The 10,345-nt window shown below is 46.1% G+C and overlaps 4 protein-coding genes across 4 annotated transcripts; 2 read left to right on the top strand and 2 right to left on the bottom strand.

Moving 5' to 3' along the window:
• Positions 1–903: 903 nt before the first annotated feature.
• Positions 904–1,777, bottom strand: CCR75_005463 (uncharacterized protein). Its single transcript, XM_067963544.1, has 2 exons — positions 1,405–1,777; positions 904–1,327 (listed from the first exon to the last, which is right to left on the bottom strand). The coding sequence occupies exons 1-2, from the start codon at positions 1,758–1,760 to the stop codon at positions 1,153–1,155; spliced, it is 531 nt and encodes a 176-aa protein (XP_067822267.1). The 5' UTR covers positions 1,761–1,777; the 3' UTR covers positions 904–1,152.
• Positions 1,778–2,629: 852 nt separating this feature from the next.
• Positions 2,630–4,471, top strand: CCR75_005462 (uncharacterized protein; the record flags this gene model as incomplete). Its single annotated transcript, XM_067963543.1, has 1 exon — positions 2,630–4,471. One exon carries the CDS (start codon positions 2,630–2,632, stop codon positions 4,469–4,471), a length of 1,842 nt encoding a protein of 613 aa, XP_067822309.1.
• A 188-nt stretch (positions 4,472–4,659) lies between these two features.
• Positions 4,660–7,673, top strand: CCR75_005461 (uncharacterized protein). Its single transcript, XM_067963542.1, has 6 exons — positions 4,660–4,829; positions 4,910–5,502; positions 5,582–5,637; positions 5,704–5,772; positions 5,848–5,918; positions 5,990–7,673. Exons 1-6 carry the CDS (start codon positions 4,729–4,731, stop codon positions 7,557–7,559), a joined length of 2,460 nt encoding a protein of 819 aa, XP_067822311.1. The 5' UTR covers positions 4,660–4,728; the 3' UTR covers positions 7,560–7,673.
• A 117-nt stretch (positions 7,674–7,790) lies between these two features.
• On the bottom strand, positions 7,791–8,717 carry CCR75_005460 (uncharacterized protein; the record flags this gene model as incomplete). The annotated part of the gene is made up of 2 exons (XM_067963541.1): positions 8,098–8,717; positions 7,791–8,053 (listed from the first exon to the last, which is right to left on the bottom strand). Exons 1-2 carry the CDS (start codon positions 8,672–8,674, stop codon positions 7,791–7,793), a joined length of 840 nt encoding a protein of 279 aa, XP_067822310.1. The 5' UTR covers positions 8,675–8,717.
• Positions 8,718–10,345: the final 1,628 nt, after the last annotated feature.

Here is a 10,345-nt window from a genome sequence, read left to right as displayed (position 1 = left end):
TGTGGTCCTTGGACGGACTACAAAGTGCTACCAGGTGTAACGGGGCACTGCGACTTGTACTGTTTCAGTACAAGTCCACTTCACACTGCTTCAGATGTGAGTGGTGCCTCTCGTTAGGTGACGTACACTGTACGTATAGAGGAAGACTTCTCTTAAGGCAAGTTAGCTTAAGAGTGTAAAATGAAAACTGTATTAATATAGTTAAGTGTCTTGTTAATCTATCTTTGTAAATGTTGTCTTAACTATAAACTAATACTAAACATGTAAATGAATTCTTATCTATCTTATCTCGTAACTCTCTTTGATTACTTCTACAGCTGATTAGTCTGCGGAATAAATAGACATAATGGTGTATACCTATTTATGGATAAGAATTCAGGAAATTACTATATAAAGTAATTTCCTCCAAATATTATCTATCTTTTAGATAATATTAATTAACAACCTTTTAGTGTTAATTTCATGTAACGATACACCCCGTTACGATGTGCATCACATACACAAGAGTTGGTCACAAATGTGAGTGCTGGGTTTAATTACTATTATTTAGTAATTGACCACCCCCTTGAGTACACCAAGTGCACTTAAAGGGGACTGTGTAACATTAGGGCAACTTTATCCCGTTACAAATTGGCTCATGACATTTTAGATATCGTTCACATGACCTTGTAAATAGACCATTTGACCATTACCACCACAAAATCAAAGATACCTTTACAATTTGATATGAGAAAGCTAACACATAATTATATATGGTTTTTGCGTAGCTTGATTAAATGACCGTAAGAAAAACTTGCCTAGTATTGACTAGTAGCACGCGTCACGCTACAAGCGCGTTCTGTTGACCTTGGAATTGATCACAGATTAATTTGATGCGTCTTCATAATAAAAAATACAACAAAATGCGATCGCGAAATGCCAATTTTTTACGGATCTTTTATCGATTTTACACAGCGCATCTATCCTAACGAAGCAACTAGCACGCAAGTGTCTTTCTGTTCAGTCCTGCACTACGTACTGTTGCCATTACCTTCTTTCTGTCTGGTTCTTATCCCTTCTTCGCCTTATAGCCTGTACATTCTGCTTAGCGTCACTTACTATTTGAAAAATATAGTTCCATGTGAGCGCTACGGGATCCGATGGTAAATACTTTTAGACCGCGGGCGGCTTGCATTTCAGCTTGTGAGAAGCCTTCCAATCTTGTTTTTGACATTCAGATCCACAGTAGCGCACTTTCTTACAGCGCGAGCAAACGAGCACAGACGGCGACTTGCAAGCGCGGCAGCGTACTGCCGCCTCACGCTTCTCGAGTAGCTCCTTGTCGAAGCTTAATGTACAGCAAACAGTTCAAAACCTGTGAGTCCAGTATTGCAATGAAATAAACATATCGCCTGGTCAACATACCCAAGCTTTTTCATGTCCCTCCAGGTCTCCAAAGGCTCGGCACTAGACTGTGTGTGGTACATGTCCTTAAAACCTTTAAGAGTAAGGCCCTTCTTCTCGTCGCACTGAAAGTAGGTCTGAATCTCCAGAATTTCTGCATCTGAAAATTGTTTGCCATTATTGCAGATCTTGCTAAAATCTCTAAGCTTTTCCAGCGTTAGACTTTTGTCAGTGGGTTTTTCCAAAAATGAAATGTAAAGCCGCGTAAGCACTGCCTCAAAGTCGCGCGTTAGGTTTCCATCGTTGCCTAGGAGAAGAGCGCGTACTTCGTTCTCCGTAAGGCCACCAAATTCGCGGTTAGTCTTCTTAGGAGCCATGTTGCTGTAAGGAAATACAAATACTGCTGCAGTGAGGATGGAGAGCAATCTCGAAATGCTCAGATATTAAGTATGACGCCACGAATAGGTGAAAGTGAGATTTAATTCCCTTTCAAACTCATTTTGAGCTTAAGCTAGTCATCTTTCGTTTCTTATCACGTCGAGCTGTAGCAGCTTGTATTGGAGAAAGAAGCGTGTTGATTGGCCATAACTAATTCTTCAAGTGAAACCACCACTTTGCCGCGTGGCAAATCGTCACGACGAAAAGAGCAACACTGCGAAACGTCTCTACGTTCGCTGAAAAAGACTGCTGCAACCGATCGCGCTGTCAGCTACTTTCCGTTCTTAGATATTTTTTCATAGGGAATTTCAACACGTTTTGTCGTGTGATCTGTTTGCAGTGCTAATTCGATTAAGAAAGCGTTTTTTTTGTGGTACCACATCCACCTCACCCGTTAACACAAAATTATATATTCCGTTCTCACTCCTCGACCGTGTCGCTATTTTTTTGAACCAGAGTTGTCGTACACGCGACCATAAGCAATCTAGCCCCACTGCAAAACCAAATATCAAGTCAGCATGAGGCCGCTCGTCCCTCCTTTTCACCCCGATAGTCAGTGCTAGCAGTTACAAATTGCATATACATCCATTGGCCAAAATGCGCTTATGTACGAGCATTAGTGGACCCGTCTACCTCATGCGTCATAGAGCCGTAGTTCGCTCGACGTCTCAATAGTAGTAACCGGCCGAGGTCGCTCGACGTCTGAATAGTAATAACCGGCCGAGGTCGAACTTCATCATCATACGGAGCCACTCCAGCTACTTAAAAGCTTTTGTAACGCTTTTAGTTTGAAGCTGCACATTTAAGTATGGAAGAGGACAAGCGGCAGTATCCGCTTTCGACGCGCCCTAATGTCGTCTGTAACAGTTTAAACCTCTCGGCGCGCTCCCGACAGCTCACGCAATTTGTAAGCAATGCTAGTAATAATGCAAGCAGTCGATTTCCTTCGACGGAACGCTCAAGACAGATGAATTTAAGCCAGGTATCTACCATCAGCAACTTTATGGGCTCTGAGGATGCATCTTGCTCGTCCATGTCCTCCGTATCCTCTGCCTACTCGGTCATGTCTTCGGCTTCTTCATCATACGGTGGAGGTGACCGCTGGGCGCTACAGCATGCCTCAAACTCGTGCAATCTGTGCCGCGAGAAGTTTTCGCTTCTGCGACGCTCGCACCGCTGTCGACGATGCGGTTATCTATTTTGTGCAAAGTGCTCGAGATTTAAGGCCGCGCTGACCGGCCACACGCATAAGTCGAGGCTCTGTGAGACGTGCTTTCCCAAGGTCCTTTCTGGAAGTAAGCCTCCTATGAATGCTTTTGTACATTCTAAAGCCTGGGTGCCGCGCGGTGTTTTCACGCATATGTTGAGCTACTTGAACCACGTGGACCTGTGTCTGGCGTCCATGACTTGTCGTTTTTGGTACAAGAGAGCGTTGCTGGACATCACATGGCGTCCGCTGTACGTGAATGAATTTGGAGATGACGAAATGAGCCCGCAGCGCGAGTCTCTTGTGGCTTTTCAGCGTGAAGTACACGGTATCGGCTTCAAAAATTTGTCCTGGTACAACAAATTTGCCATTCGATGGACAGCTCGCAAGGCTGCAGAGAAGAAGAAGAGCTTTTTAGTCATGTCAAGTCTATTGGCATCGCTCAAGCTCAGCAAGTATGCGGCTCTTTTCGAGGCCGAGGAAATTGATATTGAATCACTATGTCTGATGAATGCTGGCCACCTACGCGATCTAGGAATTCCATTCGGACCTCGAATGAAATTGTTGAATGCGGCAGCGTGTCTGGCTGACTTTAATGAGGACGACGACGACGAGCGACAATCCATGGAATCCATGTCGATTACACCAGTGGCTCGTTTTAAGCAAAAACGCGCTGAGATGAAACATTTTCGTGCAGGGCTGGTGCGCCGCGTACAACAATCAGCTGTTCGGATCGCCATATTGACGAACGAGGGAGAGTTGTGCAATGTTGGCTCTGGAATTATTATACATGAAAATGGTCTTATTGCTACTGCACGCCACTGCCTGCAGGGAGAACAATTCGACTGCATCTACAGCGACGAGTATATGATATTGGTTGCGCCCACAGAATCAACATCGTTGCCACCTCTATGGAAGTACCATGCGCGTGTTATTCCCGAGTGCTGCAATGAAGACCTAGATTACGCTCTCCTCTGCTTAAGCTGCGAGGTGATTTCAGACCCACCTAGTGGTCTGTACATTGGCGACGTGACGGATCGTATGATCGCGCGGAACTGGACAGTGACAAAGCTTCAGGGCACTTCTCGAGAAACGATCGGAAAGCTGCCGGCAGTGCGCATTGGCAATTCAAACAACGTTGAGCCTGGGGACGAGATGTGGATGTTTGGGTATCCTAGTAGTGGCCACAACACCATTACAGTTCATCATGCAATTTGCTCTGGCACAGACTCTCAAGTATACGAGGGCGTAGAAGTTGGCAAGGCGATGCTACGTACAGCAGCGCAATTGGACAATGGTTTTAGCGGTGGTGCTGCTGTGGATAAAAAAGGCCAGCTCGTTGGCTTGATCTCTTTTAGCGTGCTGCGGCAAGACCGCGTTCGTGCCATAAATATGGTTAAAGGAGCTATCGAGTACGCTAAAAATGCGTACGATTTCTTATGAAGCATGCCCGAGTAGCAGTCAAGTCAGTATTTCTTTAGCATCCTGAAGAGGATCGTAATAATGTACTTAACATACAAGGACGAACTTTTTTTGCATAATAGTTACTCTACCGAGTGAAAATTTGAAAGCGAGGAAATAGTGCCAACACGCATTGCCCAAAACGTAGTTGGCTAACGGTCAGGTGGCTGGCTGTCCGTGTTGCGTTGGGAAGCAGCTGCATCGTTTTACGTTTATTCAAACCAGTTAGTTCCTTCAAAATGGATGAGAAAAGCTCGAATGCCGTCGGCGTGACGCTCTTCCCGGCAGACTACGAGGCCGTGGAGATGGTGACGGACCAGGGCAAGGAGATCCTTCAACGGTAATATTTTCATCAGTCTGTGCTTAAGTGCTTGAATTGAAGTCTTTTAAGTTCAAACCGCGAAATGTTATTGGTGCTAGGGAGTTTTTAGAGGCTCAACTGTTCTTGCACTCGATCCGAGAGCTAGAGCGGGTGCGCGTGGAGCGTATCAAGAAAAAGCGAAAGACGAAAGTAGCAGCTGCAGAGCAAAATAATGAGATAGAGACAGAGAATGCGGACGAATTGATCGTCACTGCTGACAAGCAAAAAGATGCAAAAAAAGAAGACGTTAACGAAGAGAACGATATAATTGATCCAAGAATTTACTACCGCCCTATGGTCTCGGAGCTTCAGGCGGCAACTGCAGAGCTACACCAGCTAATAAACTCAATAGATCTGATACGGCGTCACGAATTTCTGGAGGAAATGCGTTGCATCCGTGAAAATACGGCGCCGAAGAGAGAGGAATTGGAATATGTTGTGGAGGCGAAGAGGGCGCACGTGAAGGAGAGCGGATCGATTCTGTTAAATGGCGTTCAAGCCCTCGCCAAGACAGTGGAGAAGGAGAGCATCTTTTTTCAAGGTGTCACCGAAATGTTGCGCAATTGGAAAATTTGCGCGCCAATTCACGGAAATATCCCGAAGCCGTTTCGGGCGGGTGAACCATTAGCGGTGGACTGCAGTTATGGCAGCGGTGGGTGTCTGTATTCGCAATAGCTATCATAAAAAGCTATCATAAAACTACTGATATATCTAATCGAGTATTGTTCTAGCGGGATCACTTTTTGTGCCTCAACATCGATCGATTGCTGATCTCGCTTACGCTGAGGTATGCACGTAGCAGCGACACAACTGCGTATTCAATTTGTAATGCAGCTGTGTTTGTTATAATTAGCTGAGTCGTACTGAAAAAGGGCTTATACTTGTAAAAACGCCCGAAAACTTTTTGGCTCGTACGATTCAGGTAAGGAAGAGTTTGCACTTCGTGTGCAATATTTGTTGATTTAATTTAACTTTGGTGTTGTTTTGTTGAGCTTAGCTTAAACTTATAGCAAAGGATACTGGAAAGGAGGGAAAGTATACATTGCCATCACCACCTCTTCTTCATAAGTACGAAAGCTACCGTGCACCAATTTTGATGATAAAATTGTTCACTTAAGGAGTTGGCTTTGGAACTACAGGACTAAGACTGAGATGGATAAACTCGACGATAAGCCTGCAGATTTGAAAGTTTTAAGTAATCGCAACGAGTCGATTCTCAAGGCCGTTCAATTTTCTATATTCTGCGAAGAACTATTTTACACGCTGATGAAGGAAGCGCTACATGATGCATCTAAATGGACAGACACAGCATATGATATCAGCAATTATGATGTGAAAAAGCACAACAAAGACGATAGCTCGTCAAGTGGCACGCATATTTCTGTATTGCACGTGCTAGATGATGAGATTCATCTCCGCGTAAATGAGCGGTACCATCTCACTATCAAGCTGATAGACATGGAAAGTATTCCTAAAAATAGTGCTGATCAAACAGAGGATGATACGAAGACGGAAGATGATAATTTTGCAGCTAAAGAAGAGCAAACAAATTTGTGTTATACTAGAGAAGAGCCTCAAAAAGTTGGTTCAGTATCATTATCTAAAAGAAGCTCCAGCGAGACGCAATGTGCTGCTTCCAGTTTATCTGCTATCCCCCCTAGCAGTGACGAAGCCTATTTAACCCAGACTTGCCGGTATGCGGTATTGCTGTTGCAGCAAGAATTGCGAACCCGTCACGGTCGAAATGATATTTCTCGGGCATTGCTATACACTGGGCTTAATGTGTCGGCTATGGGGGGCGGTACCATAAACCTATCCAATCCTGGGGGAGGAGTTGCAGGGATGGGTCATGCTAATGAAACTTACAAGCTCAATAATGGACCAGGAACGCTAGCAACAGTATTAAAGGTTCTTGCCCACAACTTATTAAAGAAAGAGGTAGCTTGCTTTCTGGATGAAATTTCCTCGGTGCTTTCTTTCCAAAAGCAACAGACATCAGCATCAACTCGCATTTTAGACGATGGCTCGCTGCAGCCGATATGCGATTCGGTGCGCGGCATTTATCTGGCCTATAGATGGAAAACCTGCGCGTTTGACTCGACATTGTCTGCATTTGACTTGGTTATCGGTAAAAACTTTTCCACAGAGGTGCTAATTACTGGAGCGCGAATTCTTCTTCAGACGGGGATGGCGTCCCAGAGCGAGGCGTCGGGTGTGGAAGGACTGCGGGAGTTTGTAGAAATGAATGTGTGTTCTCAGGTGGCTCTCGCGCTGCACCAAGATGCCTTGTCTTTTGGACTTAAACAGAGTTCAATGAATTTGGATCGAACGAGTGTTCGTCTTGTTGTGGCCGGCGAATGGGATGGCAGCTGTATTGGTGAAGGCCGTGTGTCCGACACCCGAAAAGTGGGCACTGTTTTTCTTAGGCCATACTTTTCATGTGATGGTAGCTTGGCCATAAAATGTTCGCTGCAAGCTATCGATACGAGCAGGTTAGCGCCAGTACAAGCTACACTCCCCCGGCCTGCAGCTGGAGAGGTACATAAACTGAAGTGGAGGCGGATACCTGGTTCGAGCGACACGATGAAGTTGCTTTGGCTCTTGCAAAGGACAGGTGTGCTAAATGAGCCATATAAAGAGACGATAAAATCTGAAAAAGCGCCGGTATCGAATGGCATTGAAGGGTTGTCTGGCAAAGGGACGAGGTAGAAACTCGATAAGTCAAAAATAGTCAACCAATTAGTCGTTCCGAATACGTCTAAAATACGTTCTTACGTTTTTAGGAAAAGACTTGTTAAATCCAAAAGTAGCGACTGAGGGGGATTGGTTGTGCGAATTCTTGTATTGCAAATTAGCTTCTTGATAAAACATCTATATTCCGGGCCCTTGTTATTACCCGAGTTTTGTCCATTATGTTAAAAATGCAGCAGATATTATGGCTTAGTCGCGGCCGGGACGCGCGACTGGATCGGTCCCCGAAAGGCGCTTATAGATCGCGTCTAATTGGTCTGCCAGGAGTTCATATCCGCCATTGCCTTGCAGGGCACGGTGAACTTGCTCATTCAGACCGCCCGGGGTCGCAGCTTCATCTGCCATCTCGCCAAAATCTTCATTAGACTCTGCCCCAGCTGTGGCCAGCGCTTGTAAGAAAGACGAAATAAAGTCGCGTGAAGCTTGACTGCCTGTCCAAGGCAACACCACATCTCAGAATAAAAAAAACAATATATTACACTGCAAATATGCGTACCGACACCATTATTAACACACCACTGCTGCGTGATATTGCAAGTGGCGTAGAAATAGGAAATTAGAGCAGTGATACCCGCCAGCTTGGTAATCTCGGCTTCCTCCGCCAGCATTACAGGCGTGCCGATTTGTGCGAATAAGTCGCGAGCGTAGGTATTGTCTGGATAGGCCAGGATCGGACCTGAGCGCTTTGCGGTGACGGGTAGAGGCACGGATCGCACGACACTCTCGCTGGGCAGCTTCACGAGTTGCAACAATTCATCGTACGGAATAGTGGCCATCATAGAAATTACTTTCTTGCCAACAAACGAGATCTTGGGTAGAACTTCACGCGCCACATTGGGCAGCAAACCAATAAAGATAACGTCACTTTTGTCGACGATTTCCTGATTGGACGCACCAATGCTAACGCGGTCCGGGAACTTGGCCACCAGCGTCTCCGCCTTGGCCATAGTACGCGCTGAAACGAATGCATGTTTGGGACGCCATCCATTTTCGCTGCAAAAGCCAGTCATTATTGCCGAGCCTATTTTGCCTGTGCCCAGTAGGCCCAGTATTGTGTCAGCAGAGGGTGTCATGGTTGCTCCTTGAGATTCAGATTATAAGTCAACAAATGAACAATTCCCTAGATACATTTGTCATTGAATGTTGAATCAGTTCTGAAGACAATGATTTGTAGATTCGTATTGCCGAGCTTCTGGTGCAGTAAACTCGCTTTTTTAATTTTAGTGCAAAACGTATTATAAACGGCATCGCATATCGATGAATAATCCGAAAATTATCCAAATACACAACCGTCTATAATCCACCTTTGCTCCAGCCCCGACAGAGCGTCGATGTAGTATTTCGCAACGTCCGCAGTATTTTATCAACGCAAAGATCCTACGCTCGGGTAACTACCCCAAAAGTATTCACTTATAGTCGACTCCACACCGATTGTGCAGGGCCCAACATCAAGACCAACCCACTCTGAAACGGGCTAAAGTTGCCCTAATGTCACACAGTCCCCGTTAAGTACACTTGGTGTACTTAAAGAGATGGTCAATTACTAAATAATAGTAATTAGACCCAGCACTCGGGTGTGGTGCACATTTGTGAACAACCCTTGTGTATGTGATGTACATGGGTGCATTCACATTAGGAGGGATGACGCCCAGCATCATCCATTACGCGAGCTATCTAGAAAGATACGCTCGCACTACATATTAAGTGTTATCTGTAAAGATAACATTTTAATTGGTAAAAATAGGTATTTATATTTAATACGATTAAATATAAATCAGTCTGAAATTACTTCCTACTTGGTAAGTGCGCACGAGGAGACGGATTACCGCTCCCGTGACGACACTTAACCAGAGTACTTATTGTGTTGGGTGAGGTCGCTTACGCGCCCACCACAACTACCTCACTGCACGCAAGAGAAGCAGGTTAAACCGCTTCCTCGCTGTGCTATGGTGTGTTTCGAAGTAGAGCGTGGCCGCATTACGATGTGCCCGCCTACACTTGGTAGCACTAGAAATCCTTCCCACGACCCGCATCTCTACGTGTGTACGTGAGGATGAGCCTCAATACTGATTGGGCTCATTTTCCCCACCACTCCGAACATAATCGGGAGGTAACAGGGCTTATGGTGCAGGGACTTGGTGAACAAGCCCTGGCCAGGCTCCTGGGTTAGCCTCCTGCAAGATGTTGCTCAGTTGGGGCAGTTTGAGGCATTCGTGCTCGGACAGTGGAGGGCCGCGTCCGAGGCACAGGGCCATGCTGCGGCGGAGTCCGTCATTCAGACTCAGGATGAGCTGAGGCATGAGCAGGCTCGGAGCGAGGCTCTCAACAGGACTATTGAGATGCTCTCTGCCCGGCCGCTTGCGCCGGTATGGTCGCCGATTTCAGCTGATTGTAAGCATGAACCACGCGCCATCTATCTGTGGCTTTGCGCACACAAAAGGTCGGGCTGCAGTGAGGCGATTTGCTCTCACGCACATGTCCCGCCTTGGCTCGCTTGTCGAAGAACTCATCGATATAATCGACTTGTTCTTTCGGCAACGGCCATTGCCTGGTCACACAATACTTGGTGCCAGGTTCGAGGTTTATCTCGTGTCCGATGCCCCTATCTGCTGGTAGGCGGCTCGGTACTTCTTCTGGGAACACATCGCGATGTTCCCACAGAACCTCAAAGAACGGACTGTCTCTCAAGGCATCTCAGCCTTGAGCAGCGAACCGCTTCTTTTTGTCCGTTTCTAGGACGCTCT

Source organism: Bremia lactucae (assembly GCF_004359215.1).
Source record: "Bremia lactucae strain SF5 chromosome Unknown BlacSF5_NotPlaced_17_SHOA01000003.1_2250557bp, whole genome shotgun sequence".
In the NCBI taxonomy this organism is placed as follows: Eukaryota; Oomycota; class Peronosporomycetes; order Peronosporales; family Peronosporaceae; genus Bremia; species Bremia lactucae.
Note: the sequence above shows the minus strand (reverse complement) of the source record. Positions and strands in the feature narration are given on the sequence as shown.